General features: G+C 36.6%; 1 protein-coding gene across 1 annotated transcript in view; it reads left to right on the forward strand.

The window, feature by feature from the left end:
• Positions 1 to 18,946, forward strand: part of nop5 (nop5 ribonucleoprotein) — a 187,123-nt gene that overhangs the window by 92,953 nt on the left and 75,224 nt on the right. Inside the window, exons 6-7 of the mRNA XM_090387823.1 lie at positions 1,733 to 1,797; positions 11,600 to 11,734. Coding sequence (XP_090243949.1) covers positions 1,733 to 1,797; positions 11,600 to 11,734 — 200 coding nt within the window. The remainder of the gene's footprint in view (positions 1 to 1,732; positions 1,798 to 11,599; positions 11,735 to 18,946) is intronic.

An 18,946-nucleotide genomic window follows, 5' to 3' on the forward strand; every position in this document is an offset into this window, starting at 1 on the left:
TATGGGAATATGGTGCTCGCTTAGTGCTCTGTTTTTCAGGAATGAATTATCTGCATTAAGCAGTTGTCACCTGTATATGCATTCATGGCTTCTGTGACTATAGCTTAAAGGTATAAAGTAATTTTAATGTATTTATGCTCAGTGTGTCATCTCCCCAGTTGATAGAGGCCATATAGTATCTTAAACAGTCATCTTTTTTACTGAAATTAAACCACTCCTTTGCCTTTAACAACTGCTATTCCCCCCCCCCCCCCCCCCCCACACACACACACATCATCCAACATAACTCTGTGATCACCCCTGCTAATGGTTCCTGTACTCTCAGCCCTATGTCATTTGGTACATGGGTGATGATCAGGTCTAGGATATTCTTGCCCCTAGCACTTTCTCTAAAATGCTGTTACAAATAACAATCATCAAGTTGATTTAAAAAAAAATAATTTCCATGTGGTGAATTTCTCTCCCATGTTCCACTTAATTAGGAGAAAATTTATATCACCCATAAGGAGACATTCACATTTGCTTGTCTATTCCATTTCTGTGTGGATGCTTTGGTCTTTAGATTACTCCCACTCTAATATTTTTGTTCTATAAAACTAACATCACAGACTCTATACTAGCATGCATAACTTCTGAATCTGCAAGTGAATTTTGTTGTGCTTATTTGCTACTTTTAATAAGAAGCATGGTCCCCACATCCTTCTTTTGTCCTTATCCTTCCTAAATATATTGTACATACTATAGTGATATTCATCATCGCCACTTTCTAGGTGACACTTAATTTCCTTTAGCCCTGTTATGTTAGCATTAGTTGTCGTAACCAGGAGTTCAAATTTGTTCAATTTATTGATTACACTCCTGACATTTTAATGACAAGACTAAGTGGACTTTGTATAGTTCACTATATTGATGCACCCCTTGAAGTTATTTAAACTTGTTTACTTATCATTAACTTAAATAAGTAATTAGTGCAGTACATTGAATGTTCTGGATATAGGATTTCTCAACATTATAGAGTTGGTAAACATACTGTTGCTTTTAAAATGTGGAGTTTTAATTAATTTAATCCAATTTTAATAGATAATGTTAAATTCATTCTGTTATGAATGTGAAGAACATTTTGCAGTACAAGATTTTCACTATAAGGAATGGAAATGCTACAGTAGTACATCATGGATTATTGAAAATTTACTGAATTTGTTAGAAATACCAATTGAATACATGGCATTATGTTATGGTACTTATTTCAATCCTTTCCTTAGTAACTTCAGGATTAACTAATAGTAAAATTGGCATTCTGGAGTTTCCAAAAATGCTGAATGCATATTTATCCTTACTGGTGTTCAGATGATTAAGGAATCTGTAACAAGGACTGCCTTGTTCTCTTACTGGCTTCTGATTGGTTGGGAACAGTGGGTTGTAGTTTTGACATCATTCCTTTTTAGCCAAAAGAATACCCATTTAATAGTTATCTCTAATGCTGTTAAGGAAGAGACTGAAGTAAGTCCCATAACATAGCCGTGGATTTAGTTTTTTTCCTAATTATAAATAAATTTCAAGTAACCCAGAATGCATTTATGGCATGGGCTATTTACGACTATTGAGTTGTTGAAAGGTTGCTCTGGACTGTTTTCATCCCTCGTATTTAATGTGATTTGTAAATGCAAAAGTTCGATATGAATGCACTGTCACTGTTTTACATACTCATTTGCTATATACTTTTATTTAATAGCCTATCGAGGTATAAGTTGAAGTTTAGTCCTGACAAAATCGATACCATGATAATTCAAGCAGTATGTGAGTATATATTTTTATTATTGTTTATTCATTTACCATTCTTATACAATGTATTATCCATTAAAAAGGAATTTAGTTAGTAAATTATGTATAAAAATTCTATATAAATCAGTGATGCCAAATTCAGAGGTGCTAGTGTGTTGGCTCTCAATAATTCACAGGCCATACTGATACCCATGCGTATCTGTACTGAAAGAAACATATCTGATATTATCATGTATCCGAACTTGCACATAAATTTATAAAGATTGTTTTAATTTTATACAATTTTTATTTCATGTTGAATTAACATTTCTTATTATCTAATATAGGGATGTTAGTTTCACATCTGTGAACTAAACCTTCCTATTTCAGATAATGAGAACCACTGATTTGGTCATGCAAATAAAAGCTCTAGGAATTTGTTGCATGTAGGAGTTTGCCTTACCATTATTTTTGCAGTGTTAACTCTGTGAATCTGTAAACGTTTACAACACTTTGAATGCCACCCACAGGCTGCCAGTTTGATATCATTGGTATATATGGTACAGAGCATTGGTTTTGACTGAGACTTCAAGTTTTGCATAGTAACATAAATTATTTACTGTGCCCTTAATGAGTTATCTTTAAGTATGCACTTTGTGAATTAATACTGTTGCACTGTGGTTGTTTTATTTGTATTTTTAGGTGCATTCACATGTGTGTGTGTGTGTGTGTGTGTGTGTACACACTGAATGGACAGAAATTATGGGATACCTGCCTAGTAACGGGTAGGTCCACCTTTTGCCCGGATAAGGGAAGCCACATGGCAAGGCATTGAAACTGCTAGTTCATGAAAGCACATCACAGGTATTTCCATCCATGCTTGCTGCACTGCTGTCCATAATTCAGTTGCATGCCAAGGTGGAGGATCTAAAGTTCAAAATGGACCTTTCTACAGCATTCCAAAGATGCTCCACAGGGTTCATTTCTGGTGAACGGGGAGGCCATTCCATGGTGGTAAATTCTGTGGAATTCTCTTCGAACCATATTCTAGTCACCACAGTTCTGTGGAGAACGCATTTCCTGCTGAAAAAGTTGATTGCCCTGTGGGTGCACAATGACCACGAAGGGATGCAGATTGTCTGCAAGGATCGACGCATAACTTGAACCATTCAGAGATGTGTCTAGATGTACCAGAGGTCCCAACGTGTGCCAGTTGAACACTCCCGAGATCATTACTGACAGTCTACCTGCACAAACAGTTCCTTGATGGCTGCATAGCTTCATGTGGTTTCCGCCAGATACACACCATCCCATCCACTCGAAAAAACTGGTAACTGGACTCATCAGACCAGGAGACCTGTCTCCAATCATCCATCCAGTGCTCTTTTGAACTCAGTTGAGGTGTAGATTCCTGTGTCGTGGTGTTAGCAATGTGACTCTGTTGGGTCAGCTGCTCCCATAACCTACTGCGGCTAATGATCGCCTGGTGGTCTTGGTGGAAACGTTTCTGGCACTTCCATCTTTGAAGTTGGCGAGGATTTGTGCCATTGTTTTTCTTCTGTTGGCTGAAACAATGAGAGACATACGTCGATGGGCACGTTCATCCACCACCTTTCTTTGCCCAGGATGGGATTATTCCAAAAATGCCGTATTCCCAATACACTCTTGATACTGTCGAACGGGATAGTGCAATTTCTGTACCACCTCCGTGATATAGTGATCCATGTGTCAGCCACCCCACTATCGTTCCTCTTTCAAAGTTTGTCAACTCACAACGTTTATCTATGCTGACATCTACTTACCATCTGCAGTGTACCTATATATCTGCCAAGAGGTGGGTTCATCCACTAGCGAGAGGGGTGACAGCATTGGGTTGCCCAGGAATCGGGTTCCCATGAATTCTGTCCCTTTAGTGTACATATGCACTTATTATCTTATGTCCATCCATCTGTATGTAACAACTCCCTGGACAGATTTTCATGAAATTTTATATTTAGGCCTTTTAAAATAATTGTCGAGCCATTCCAAATTTCATTAAAATCAAAAGGTAGAAATCCAGCAATCATTATTTCTTTTTCCATACAATTTGTATGGAAAAAAAAATCTTTAGATTTATTCATTAACTGCATCTTGATGCACATGTGCTTCATGGAGTTTTAAATCCACAACACTGGAACCATTTTCTTCTGATTTGATGCTATTGGCTGACTAATTCAGCAAGAGGAAAGCCCAAAATTGTCTTTACCCTTCTCACTCCAGATTGCCTCAGTCCCAGATCAAAAATATCAGAAAAACCATCAGTGAAAGTATTAAATGTAGTTTTAATGCAGTATTATTAGCTTTAGACTGGCTAGCTTGTTATTTATTCATCTCAGCATTCTCCACATGCATATATTTTCTTAATGATATATACAGGGTTGTTTAAATTAAAGTATCCCTATGTAGGGGGCTCTGGAGCAAGTTCTAAGGCTCATGCTGAAGAGAAATTTGGACAATGGGTACAATAAAGAATGCGCTCGCCATTTATTAGAAAAAAAAGATATAGTTACAAAATTTGTCACTATATGGCGCTGTGGCAATACAAATCACTCGAGCAGCACTACGCTTGTTCAATGTGTCCTCCATTTTGGTCAACAACAGTTTCCATTCGAAGAACAGCATTTTCTACAGCAGAACGTAACGTGTCAACTAGAATAGCCAGCATATGACATCTCTTGCTGTCCTTCAGATCTGCCAGAGTTTGACATCCTTCCCGATACACCTGGTTCTTCAAAAATACCCACAACCAGAAGTTGCATGGGGTGGCACACCACATTGTTGCAGCTCTGGTATTGCGAAATTTACCAACATTTCATAATATCGCTGTCAGTGACGGAACAGGTGCAGGGTCCAGTCGGTGTTGCCTGTTCAAAAAAAATATGGCCCAATCATGAATGTGGCCGTAAATCCACACCACACTCACTTTTGGAGAATGCAGTGAGTTATCCTCTTGGATAATTCAAGTGTTTTCTGTTGCCTAAATGCGACGATTGTTGCATATTCACTGTCCATTTAAGCAGAAGTGGGCTTCATCAACCCCCTTTGTGAATTGGTGATACATTTGCACACCTCCAGTTCATGGGGACCTCCCCTAAGTCCAAAGAAGCTCTCATGATTATGGCTAAGGGTTTGCTTACTTCCTTTGCTACCTCCTTTATAGGTTACTGGATAGATCCCGTCCACCCCAGGTGCCTTTTTTATGTTTAACTTCAACAATTTCTCCTCCACTTTGCTTTCAGTTATTACAAAATCACTTAGCTCCCTGTTAGAATTTGATAAACTTCTGGCACTCCCCTCATTGAATAACTTCTCATGTGTGAATGTAGATGCAAAATACTCATTCAGTTTATCAGCTACCTGAGCATGATCATCAATAGTCAACCCATCTATGTTAAGTTGTCCGATCTTATTCATCCCTTTCCTTCTAGAGTTTAAATAAGTGAAAAACTCTGTTTAAACTGTTTTTCTTTGCATCCTTTTCCAAGGATTTCTCATAGTCTCCTTTGTGACTGGATTACAGACTAGTTTATATCTACCGTAAGCTTCAGTGTAACCTGATACTTTATATGCATCCCATACGTTTTTCTTCTCTGCCACAAGCATCATTAGTTCATGTGACATCCATTTAGGCCTAAACCTTTAAGAGTATTTCTTAGTTGGAATGAAGAGCCTAGTAGCCTCCAAAAATAAGTCCCTGAAGGCTTCCCATTTAGAATTCAACATTGGTAATATCATCAGTTGATCCCACTGTACAGAATTTAAAAACTGTCTGAGACCCCTGTAGTCACTTTTATGAAAGCAATAGCCCTTCCCTTTAGCCTTGATGGTAGTTACATCTTTAAGGAATTCACTGTCACCCAGTGGTTCCTTTATCTGCAAATTCTTAATGCATGAATAATCACTGCTGATAATCAGATCAAGAGTATTACTCCCTCTGGTTGCCTCTATAACATGTTGCCGTAGAAAACAGTCATCCGATAAATCCACAAAAGTCTTGCTAGTGTGCAAGTGACCAATCCCAAGTTCCAATCGATATCTGGAAATTTAAAATCCCCGTTATAAGACATTCTGATTTACTGGCCCACTCTATTTCTCTGCATAATTGCTCATTATACTCATCAGATTCATTAGGCTTATAACACACGCCTACTCTCATTTTTCCTTTCCCGGTGCATATGTCACACTAAACAGACTCAACATCAATTGGATGCACTCCATTAGATTTTGTGTTTCTTAACTAACAGCATAACCCTTCCTGTCTTGTCTATCCTTTCTGTACACATTGTACTCCCCAAATTCCAAATCTGCACTGCTTACGTCTGTGTGACACCATGTCTCTGATATCCTAACAATATCTGCCTTTGATGTCTTGAAAAGCTCATCAAATTTACTCCTAGCACTGATGTAAGTGTAAGTATACATGCACTTGTTTCTACTCTTAGTTACCCTAACACAGCCTGTGTATTTATTTTTTCCACTATGACTCCCAGCGGTCCTGGAAATCCCCATTGCCTTTCTTTCCAGGCTGCTGCTCAATTGCATTTCAATAGAAGCAGTGCAACATTCGTAAGAATCAATCACTTTCACCTCTGCCAGCGGCTGCTGTTAATCTATTAGTCCGTGGTTCCACTCTAGTCAACCTTCTACTGTAAGTGCCCTGTTCGAGAATGAGGAGAGTGATTTTCTTTTACCCCTACAAATAATCGTCTGTTGTTTTGCGGAAGTGCATCAATCACATTTTTTTGTAAACCTGCTTGGGCTTGCACGAGCAAGATATAGACCTGTACGGGGCAAATAAAAAATAGAAATCGTTGTATAACTTTTTCATGAAAGGGAACCAGTTCCAGGACAGTATTACAGAAATGCCACCAAAACTGCCGAAAATCTAAGATTTCAAGGAGTTTCACTCCATGGAACAGATTACAGAAATTATTCTCCAATCAATCCAGAAGCTTTCTACAAAACTTTGAAAAAATCAGCAGAAAGTAGACTGCTTGGTAGTAAAAATGCAGATTTGGCAGTGTCTGCCCGAGTACTTGATACAAAACATTGGCCTGAAGATATTAACTCTCAAGTGATATTTGGTGAGAATGAAGTTAGAAAATTGTCAATTGCTTCGGTTAAGTTGAAGCAAAGTTGTCAGTTATGCTTCAGTTAATTCATGGATTTAGAGAATACCTAAATATCTTATTGAAAAGACTATTTCAGAAGAATCGAAGCTTTTGATGAATGCTCTGAGTATGATATCAATTTCATCAAGTGATTGTGAACGAAGATTTTCACAAATTAATCTGGTTGCCAGCCCAACCAGAGCTTTGTTGATGACAAAAACAATTTCTTCGCTACTATTTCTTAAAATTATAGGCCCATCACTGACACACTTCGATCCAGCAAATATTTCAATAACACTAACATCTTTTATGTTTTAAACATCGCACTAGCTGTCTTTATTTTGTAGTATCATTTGACCTTGGGATACAGGCAACATGAACTCTGTGTAGATACAACCCTAGCGTGACATGCAGCGAAAATAATTTCTTCTAATTTACTTCATATATCACTATACATCTGTAAAACCAGAATCCTTACTAAAAGGTTGGGCAGTTGTGCTCCCGGTAAAGCCGAAGTATCTATATTATGTGCTGTTCCTATACTTTTGCTTCATCTTGTTAACTCTTAAATTTTTATACCTCAAAATCTATTAGAGCAATTCGAGGGAAATTGAAGTCTATTGCTATTCTTATTCTTCCTCCTATTTGCCTTAAATTTGGCAAAAGTCCTTCCTTTTTGCCACATAAATAAATTACACTGATAAAAATTAATAGTTGGTACTCACTTTCATTATTTTTGATTCACTTTTACTGTTTTTATTATTTTTTCATTGCTATCTCTCAGGCTAGTGGTCATTCTGCCAGTTTGCTGCTAAATTTAGCATATATTGCATTATTATATTAGAGTATTGAAACTAACCAACCTTGACCGTTTTTGAGAATAAAACGTTGCAAAATATACAGTCGAACTTTCCTATAACGAATTCGATAAATCCGGCGAAAAAATTTGTTATAGAGAAATTTCGTTATACAGAGAATTTCTTTTTTATTAGAAATTGTTGTCTAATTAGAGAATGAAAATGAATCTACATTTATTTTTAATATATTTTATTTCAAAAACATACTTATTTAAATTACGTTTACACAATTTTCGCCGGTAAGTATCACAAATTTTAAAAAATCATCTGTAATTTTCATTTGCACAGTACAATTAAAATATTGTCTGATTCTCAAAGAAAACCTCACATTTATTTAGAGCATTAAAAACATTATCAGGAACATTTTCACAAAACTGTAGACCCATACGAACCGTTTTAAAAGCTTTAAGCATTTCTTCGCGAGTTGGCTTTTCTGCGGGTTGTTCTGATGCGTCTCTTCAGCGTCATCTTTAATTTCTTTGTGATCATGGTCGCGTCTAACACTGTTCAGCAGTATTTCATCTTCATTTGGATGTTCTGCTGTGATTTACATAAACATAACTATCCAGTGTTATTTCATTTTCGATGTTTCCAGACGGTGTCCAAAAGTTTTTCAGTTGTGAAAGGGGCAGTTCATCTTGTTCGACTTCTGTATTCAATGCAAATCCCACTTTCGAAAAACAGTTTTGAATAATGTATTCGGTGACATCTTTTGCCAGTTCAGAGATGCAATCTCTAAGGTTAATTGTAACCTCCAAGTTTCTATTTTCTGATAACGCATTGACAATCTTCATTATTATTCTCTTTTGATAATGAAATTTAAAATTTTTAATAATGCCTTGGTCCATTGGCTGGAGCTTTGACGTTACGTTTGGTGGTAAAAACAAATTCGCACTTTTAATTAAGTTTGGCAGGATGTGCCGGACAGTTACCAACACTATTTTCCTTTTTTTCTTTTGTTATACGCTTGTCTAGTTTTAATATCCATTCTTCAAAAATATCACTTGTCATCCATGCTTTTTTATTAAAAGGTATAGTCAACTTCCAAAGGTTTTGTGCCTCTAAAACATCTTGGCTTTTTTGATATTCCGATGGCTAAAAGTCAGTTTTTCACTTCCTGTCATATTTGCTCCAACTAGCACAGTGATTCTTTCTTTGCTTTGTTTTCCGCCAAAACATTTATCATCCTTAAAAGCAAGTGTTCTATTCGGTAAACATTTAAAGAATAAACCCATTTTGTTAGCATTAAAAACATTCTTATGCTCGTATTCTTCCCAAATCTTCTTTAAGGTATTGTTCCTCCAACTGTTGCAATCTTCTTCGCTTACATTAACACTTTCTCCACAAATAACCTTTTCCACAATTCTGTGGTGCTTCTTAAATTTATCTAGCCACCCAGTGCTCGCATTAAATTCTGTATGTCCAAGGGACTGTACAAATTTCAGAGCTTGTTGCTTATTTATTAGGCCCGATATTTGGATATTCTTTTCATGTATCATTTGCACCCACTTGAGAACAGCTTTATTAACATCTTTGTATATACACAACTTAATTCGCTTCTTGTCTGCTCCTCCTTCAATTGCATTTAAAATTGATTCTCGATTTTTTTTAAATCGTAGATAAACTGCATGTGGATTGCCATATTTCTCTGCAACATCTTTTTTCTTAAAACCCTAGTCAATATCATAACAATCTTTGCTTTATCATTAATACTTAAACACTTTCTCTTCGACATTGTTTTTGCAATTGTAAAAATTACTGGACTGCAGCTCTTGCCGATACATACACTGGAAACTTCGCTGTGCTGGTCATATAGTTGAATTGTTAGTACAGGTACCGCCTGCTCAATGACGTTCACTTGCCAAGTCAACAGTAACACTCACTTTGAAAACAACTTTGTGAATTTCTTTTATTCTGCTTTCATTCATATATACACGAAAGAAAATTTATGATTAACGTATGCTGTATGTTACTTTTCAGAAAAGAAAAGAAAAAAAAAATACAAGAGCATATAGCCTATGTGATTGATGATCAACGAAATAAAAAAAAAAAAATTCATGAAAACCATCTACTGGGAGTCCAGTTGAACGAGAACGGACATATCATATAATGATTGACATGAAGGTCACGTGGTACAGTTGAGGTGAGAAACGAATGTCACTCAGTAGGTGTTACTAAAAACAGACTATGGTAGCATTCTATGTATTGCCGCCGCAGCATGCTAAAGGTTTACCGCAGCAAATTTCGTTTTCCCCTGAGCCAACATCAATTTACAAATCTACCCCATTTGTTGTAAAGTTTACGACCACTTTTAAGAAAACCCATTTGGTTCAATAACTGTAACAAAAATGAAACAAAGACCCTCCTACCGGCATCAATGGCAACAAGTGTTCATTAAAAGGATGGTTATTTAATTCCAGATGCTAATACGCAGTTTCGGAAGGAAGGAGGCGGTATATATGAGCGGCTGTTTAGCAGTAAATGCTTGAAAATCTTCAAAAATGTTTTTACTAATTTCTTTAAAAATTCGTTATAGAGAGACTAATACTTCGCTATATGGGGTTAATTTTACATGTAATTTCGTTTCAAGGTGCAACGTTTGCCGAAAAAATTCGTAATGTAAAGAAATTCGTTAAATAGAAGTTCATAATAGAGAAGTTCCACTGTATATAATTTTCCTCCAATTGCCACCAAAAGAAAGGATTTTCTAGTGAATATTGGCATGGATTTTTGTAGGTGATTTCAGAAAGTTGAGAAATGGAAAGTGCCTTTTTTAAATACAAAGATTTGTATATAAATTTTTTAGCTTAAGCGAAAAGAGCACAATGGTGCTCACAAGCACAAGGTTAAGAACCCCTGCAATACATACTTCCATGTGCTTTTCAGTTGTTCTTCTCATTTGTCATCTGTCTGTTTGCCCACTGTCTTCCAAACCAGTCATCATCCATTCACTGACCATATGAAAGATGCAATGAATGCCCAACTTTGTGAAGAAAGCATCCATTGAATTAGTCTCTCTCAAATCTGCCATAATAGTTTTATGTAACTGAATCATAACCACATTAAACTGTATCTGAATATAATGATTTCTGTATTACATATTGAGGAAGTTACCGTTGGAATCTTCATATAGAAATTAGCACTTTTTGAAAATAACTATATTGTGAAAGACAAATGGTATTTTAGGTTTTGTGTATTATAATGAAGCATTGGTGCCTTCTGTTTAATTAAATTACAAAAAGGAATTCAGGATATTGATCCTGAACTTTGAATACTTTCATAATTACTTATCCATCTGTATTTTCCATTTTTAATTGTGACATTGACTGCATTGTTGGTAGAGATCCTAGAGGGAAGACATCTCACTTGCTTTGAACACTAAGACTTGTCTCAGACAGTTTCTACCGTGCCTTTTCTATAGATACTGCCATGAGAACTATTCTTCCGAATTGGCAACTGTAATTCCTACACTCTCTTCCAAACCATTTCAATCGCATGCCACAACCAATTGGCATCAATTCACTGTCCAACTCCAAACTCTCAGAACCATTTTTCCTCTTCCTCATTTATTCCTTCTACTTCTGTTTTTCTGGAACAGCCTTTCTTGACATTTATCTCTGAAATTGTCATCTGCAGAAATTCAGTATAATCTTAACAAGTATCCCCTGTTGTAACATTTTCTTTCTTTCTTATTAAGAGGTGGGAGGAAATAATGCAAAATGTCTTTTGATATTAATATTTAAGATAATTCCACATAAGGAATTTATTGAAGAAATTTAATGTTATTTCTGCTTTAAAAATTTTTGGTTTAAAACATGGAGTATTTTACAGCACTTCTGGATGATTTGGACAAAGAATTGAATAATTACGTCATGAGATGTAAAGAATGGTATGGCTGGCATTTTCCAGAATTATCTAAGATCATTGCTGATAATTCACTTTATATCAAGACTGTACAAACTATGGGTAAGTTTTTTTGTGTTAACAGATTTTTAATAAAAATTTGTAACATTTTCAGTTTGAATTTTTTTAAATTTTACCACCTCAAGATGGTAAATAAAAAAAAAAAAAACTTTATTAAGCATCACTCTACTCACCTCAATCAGAACATGGCAAACTGACCGTCATTTTTTTGTGATAGTGACATCCAGTGGGGAAGGTTCCTTCCGTTGTCATCATCAGCAGCAGCAGCCATTTTCAATCTCCACTGCAGGATGAAAGCCTCTCCAGCAACTTTCCAGTTCCTTCTGTTTTGTGCAATGGCCATCCATTTACTACCCACAAACTCATGAATTTCATCTGTTCATCTCCGTTGTTGTCTTCTAGCTCCTCTTAGGTACCAGGCCATTATTTTCTTAGTCCATCTGTCATCATGTCTTTGAACTATGTGTCCTGCCCAAGACCATTTTAGTTCTGATAAGAATGTCCTTTACTTGAGTTTACTGCCTAATCCATGTATTTCTCTTCTTATCTAACAGTCTGATTCCCAATATAATTTGTTCCATTCTTCTCTGTGTAGTTCCCAGCTTCTCTTCCATTCTTTTGGTGATTGCCCAAGTTTCACCTCCATAAGTCATGGTGGGGAGTATACATTGGTTCATTATTTTACGTTTCAGACAAATTGTGATATTGCTCCTCAGTATGTGACTATATTTCCTGAATGATATTCATCCAAAATTTATTCTTCTCTTGACTTCCAGCCATTTATCATTATTACAGCTAATGACTTGTCCCAGATAAGTATACGACTCCACCTTTTCAATTACTGCTCCTTCAATCATTATATCCCTTTCTGTGGCATACTTCTGTTGTAAAACCCCTCAACGTGGGCACCTGTACGTGGTGAGTGGACCTCACAGTGACACTGCTGGTCCTCCAGATTGAGATCCAAAGCCCACAGCCTAGGTTCCAGGCTAACATCGATTGAATCCGGCGTGTTTGCCTTGCTCTGCAACCTGTGGTAATTCGGAAAGGGGGATCCTGGTGGCTGAGGGACCCAGCTTCAACAAGACAGGTGGTCCTGGAAAGCCCGGAAAGGATCAATCAGCTAGTAGGTTTTCATGCCGGGGTCAACCGTGTCAATGCCACATCCCTACCCTTGCGGTCCAAGTGACAGCATTCAGGCTGATGGCAGTGCAGGTATCGTGTCTGGGTAGCCCTGGTGGCCCTATTCCTGAGTGCATTTATTGCTTGCTGGGTAGTTGGTGTCCCTTTGGGCTCCGTGGTGGATGAAGACCCCGGGCACTGAACAAAACTTCACAAATCCTGATAAAATTATTCCTTCTGGGGCTGTAACTCGGTCCCGATCTGAAAATTTGATGGTTGACCCAAATGATGTCACTTCTGCTAAAAGACAAAACAGAGGCTATGATTATATCAGGTCCAACCCCTTGCTACCTGATAATTCACTCCACTATTGAGAAGCCCTTGGGAAACTTTTTACCATCCTTTATCCAGAAGGGTTAGCAGGTTCTCCTAAATCTGTCAAACAGCTTCATTCAAGCGACATACTTGTACAGACCAGAAGTGACAAACATTCAGAACAGCTCCTCTGAGTTACATCTATGGGGGAATGCCCATCACTATTACTCCCCACAAGACATTGAACTCATCCTGTGAATATGATATCTGCTTCTCTGCTGGATTCCCAGCCACATTGGGATTAGGGGAAATGATTTGGCTGACACCGCAGCCAAATCAGCTATTCCCAATAATAATCGCTACCCGTCAGTCCCCTGTGCAGACTACAGGCAAATAATACACCAAAAGATACACTCCCAATGGCAGGATTCAAGGAATAGACAGACTCAAACAAATTATATCATATAAAGCCTGTAATTTAACCGTGGCAGTCTAGTCTGCGCAGGAATCGTAAGGAGGACGTTGTTCTTGTCCGGACCCACATAGAACGCAGTCATCTGACACATTCGTATTTGCTGAGAGCTGATGACCCTCCTATGTATGAGTCCTGTGACAGTTATTAATTAGACACAATTTTATTGACTGTTTAATTGATGCATTTTTACCACTTTTATCTGACATGACAGTGTGTCTGCTGTTTTTAAATTTTTACACCGTATTAATTTATGTAAATGTATATAAAATCCTGAATATATATATATATATATATATATATATATATATATATATATATATATATATATATTTTTTAATACTTGTCACAACTCATATGATTTGTGGCGAGGTAACTCTTTTTCAAAGGTTACCAGGATTTACTTATATCTAATTTTAAACTGGTATCGTTATCTCCTGGCACATAATAGCCTTAGCAATAAAATCATAATCAACCAATCAAACCGTTGTAAATCAACACGTGTGAAAGGCAAACCATTGTTTGCCTTTCACACGTGTTATGGCCATGTTTCACAGCAAATTTTTTAATCCACTGAACTCGTTGGTAATGTCAGTGATGTGACCAACTTTTACCATCAGAATAAAAGGAGACTTTCAACTTCTGTTCCTCTGTGCAGAGCATCATCCATTTGGGCCATTTAAAAAATTTTCAAACTGGTACACGACTTTTTAATCAATTTTTATTGGATCTCTTTAAATACAAAAAGTCACCTTTACTTTCTTCTGAATGATACCATGTTGTCATGACAAAGAATTTTGACCATCAACCCAAGTTGGTACCCAGCAGTTTAATAATAAATAAATAAACAAAATTAAATGGAAAGTGAAAAACAAGCAAAAAAAAAATTGTTGGATAATCCTTGATGAATGGTTAAATTTATTTATTTACTTTTTTTTTATTATTATTATTTTTTATTTATTCTTTTTTTGTAATAACTAGAAAAATATGAGAGGCAAATTTCATGACAAATAACATTCCTATTAAATACAGTGCTTCATTGTATCACAGTTTCAAGTATAATGCCATTGTGATCATGTCCCAGAAGATGAATATAAAAAATTGTGCAGTTTATAGCAAGCATACAAAATTCACACACAACATGATGCAGCAAACTCCATACTTCACAGACAAAAAAAAAAAAAAAAAAAAAAACTTATCCCACAGTATTTACTGTGAACTTTTAATTTTTTTGCCTATCTCACTTAATTTGAGATGCAATAAAAATATAGTACATCACTAAGACAATAATTACACTTGGGAAACTCACAAAATGTCAAAACATTTTTCCTCTAGGAGGAGAAATGAGAACAAGCTGCCCAATTGTGATATATTTAGTTATAATTTTTTCTAAACAGCAGCATGTGACAACTTTTTCAGAGTTATGAAATCACATGTAGAATGGCAAAAACTGCTGGAGGCATAATAATTGTGTCTTGGGCAGTTCCTATGTGTAACAAAGGGGTATTTGTTAGACAAAAAAAAAAAAAAAGCATTTTTCTGTATTGTAATGGCAATGTGTACTTCTTTCTTTTAAAGTTAAAACTTGTCTTTGCAGTTGGTCTGATTTCAGAAAGCATTACTTTCCATCTCTGCTTAGTATTAATATGTCATCCATTTTGTGTATTGAAAGAAACTTGTAACAGTTATGTCTTTCTGAAAAGAAGTGCAGTATTTGAATGTTGGTATATTTTATTCTATATTTAAGCATTTATTACTTTGCAGTGTCAAATGATCAAAAAGGGAGATAGATTTTATTTGTATTTGCTATTTAAATGAAAATAGCTCATAACAACATAACTAAGTAAGAATATCACCCTTCGTGAAAGAGTCGGGTATGCCTTTTAAGGTGCCACTACACACAACAAACTAGGGTTCATGCATGCAGTTTAAGAAACATTCCCTCTGTCCAGTGAATGGAATGGAATAGCATCAGCCAAAAAAAAACCCTCATTTCACTCATCCACTCGCTCCAAATGTTTGTCAAGTTCTGCTTTGAATCTATTTAAGCTATCAACTTCTACAATGACAAATGGAAGTTTGTTCCAGCAATCAACCACCCGCTGGCTAAAGGCAAACTTCCGCACATCTATCCCACAACCGTCTTTCCTCAATTTATTCTGAGCAAGAGGAAGAATCCCATCAGCATTGAGCATGCTCAAACCATTCAAGGCATTATACACCTCAATCAGATCACCTCACAGGTGCCTATTCTCCAGACACTGTAATTTGCAAAACTTAAGCCTTTCTTCATAAGAGCAACCCTTTGTTCCATTCAATCTTGTTGCTCTTCTCTGTACTCGTTCCAACAGCTCTACATCCTTCTTAAAATGAGGCTTCCAGTCCTGTATACAGTACTCAAGGTGTGGCCTGATCAGTTCTTTATACGTGGGGATAACCAGGTGGTAGATGACTTTCATCAACCGGTGAAATACCACCACTTTGCTTATTGGAGGCTTGAAGTGGTGAAACCCATGTTTAGTCTCTAGAACAAAGTTTCCGGCATCCCCCTCCCCCCATACTTCTCCTTCAACCCATGCACGGTACTAAGTACTATAGGTTTTGATACCTTTTGTGTTTGGGGTTTTCATAAAAAAAAAAAAAAAAATCACCTCCTTATTCCTGCTAGAAAAATTCCTGTATATTATTGACAAGACACCGTGAGCTACTCTTGCAGACCATCTGCACTGCTCAGAAAATTTCATATCTGCCTGTACAATTACCCCCAGATCCTTTTCATTCTCTACCACTGTCAGTGTGGTACCACGGAGTTGTTACGTTACTCAGGGATTACTGTTTCCCATGTGTAGTACTTTACATTTGTCAATGTTAAACTTCATTTGCCACCTCTCAGCCCATCTGCTCAACCTTTCCAGATCCTGTTGCAGCAGCATAGTGTCCATTTGCCTTTAGCCAGCAACCACCCGCTGGCTAAAGGCAAATTTCTGCACATCTATTCTACATCTGTCTTTTCTTAATTTGAATTTGTGCCCCCTTAGGTTCGTAATCTGAACAAGTGGAAGGATCCCATCAGAATTCAGTGTGCTCAACCCATTCAAGGCCTTATATACCTCAGTCAGAGGTATATATCATCAACCTTTGCCCCTGGCAGACATACCCTGGTCCTGTTCCTTGTTTCTCTGACAATAAAGTCACCTACAACAACTAGTTCCTTTGGGACCAGCACATTCTGCCTTGGGAGTTGCCGCTGTGTTGCGTGAAGTTCAAGTGCAAGCTCTGGTATTGATGTGGGCAGCTGAGAGCTTGTTGGCACCTGATTTCCTTGCACTCCTTACATTGCGCACGCACACACACAGGCGTTCCACTTGGCAATATCATGTCCCGTTTCTGATTGCTCCACAAACATCAAACAAGCAGTGCATTTCAATCGACTGTGATTCAGAGGACAACAGTCCCCCTCAGTTCTCCCCTGAGCCACAGCACTTCCACTAGTTTCAGCCTTTTGCTTTGCCTGTCTGGTCTGAGTCATGATTTCTGTTCAAGTTCAATAAAATTCCAATGCAAAATATAACCTTAGACCTATATTCCGAATTATGTTATATGACTTTCTTTATCCCCTGTCAACTTATATGTATTAATTTATGATGTTACGTTTGTAATAACTAGGTTGTTTTATTTATTTAGTTAAAGTACAATTCAATTGACAGTGAAATTTAATAAGATTAATAAATTTTACTGATTGATTGATACTACTATACTCGCTATCTAGTTTTCCGTTAAACCTTACGCTAGCACACGTACCATATAACAATGGCGGCAAGTTACGAACGGTTAATCTACGGACACGAGGTATTATTTACTTTCCAAATCGCGCTATCCAAATTCAAAATAAACTAATGAGCTTGACTAGGTGTATAAGCTACTTATAGAAAATAATTTAATCTTACAATTAAGTGAATAAAGTGACTAAGTATAATTAAAAACTTTTCGTTATGTTACATTTGGTGAATGATGGAATGCTAATACATCCCATCATACACCAAAGTGTATGGCATTATAAGTACCCACAACAGTAGCAGATGTTCAGTTTGCTGTTCACAAAATGTCTGTAAAAATGAGAGATTTGGATCTCCTGGTTTGTTTGGTTTTTTTCTAGAAAAAGGAAACCTAAAAAGAAAGAATCAAAATGGAGCATTGATTACTGAAAAGGACTTGGTTATCCTGCATGAATTAAGTGAACCAACAGATTGGCACAGCTTCATGCATATGGATGAAAATAGTTATTTATTGTTATCATTGGTATCTCAATTAATTAAAAAAAAAAAAAAAAACCATTAATGGTCATTTCACCTCACAAACATTTAGTTTCAGTACTGAGATACTTAACTGCAGCTATGAAAACCTAAAGTTTCAGTGGTGATATCTCCCCACATACTTTGACATTTTGCTAAGTACATTCTAGTGCATATCTCTCTCTCTCCCTTAGTTCATAGTGATCTTGGACTTCTTTGGCAGGAAATCATCTTATTTGGGATGAGGTTGTTGTACTATCTTTATTGCTTGCTTGGTACAATTTTTAATGGGTGTAACAGGATAACAAATTAACATTTTAGTGTATCCATATATTCTGCATTAAACATTTTATTAACAATGATGCATCATTAAAATCAATGGTTTGGATATATGATATGAATGAAATTCTTATATCATGCTTTTTTATCTTCACCCACCGAAGTACTCCTAGTGCAATTGGACAGTATAATAAATAAAATTTCAGTATATCGATATTTTGTTTATATCTTGCTAGTCAGTATGATTTTCATATGATCAATATATCTACTTTGCAACCACTGCAGAATCAGCACGAGTTGACGTCAGCATGGCAGAATTTAACCCCTACCCTTGTACCCACACCTCAATTATGAGATGTGGGTACAAGGGTAGAGGAGACACCTCTGACCATAAGTGTATAGTCATTATGTGAAGATTTCAGAATGTTCCTGCTTTCAAGCCCCAAAAACTTCAACAAAATTGCCCTAACGCCTCTTTGAGCAGTTTCTACATTTAGCAGCTTACACTAATGAGTTAATTATGATAACAAGCATGAACTTAGTTTCGATGTAAGGCCAGCTTTAATCATTGCTGCCCTGCATGATACTCATAAAGAAGAGCCAGGAAACAAGTGCTCCTCCTGTAGAACAATTGCCATCAACAACTAGTGTCACACGGCAATTATTTCCTTCCTCACACTGATGAAGAGAGAATTTGGAACAACTATGTCAACCTGTGCAAATATATTTCATTTAAAATGGCTGAAAATGAAACTTAGAGGAAATAAACTGTTT

Source organism: Mastigoproctus giganteus, chromosome 13, assembly GCF_048544385.1.
Source record: "Mastigoproctus giganteus isolate SK-2022 chromosome 13, ASM4854438v1, whole genome shotgun sequence".
NCBI classification, from domain to species: Eukaryota; Metazoa; Arthropoda; class Arachnida; order Uropygi; family Thelyphonidae; genus Mastigoproctus; species Mastigoproctus giganteus.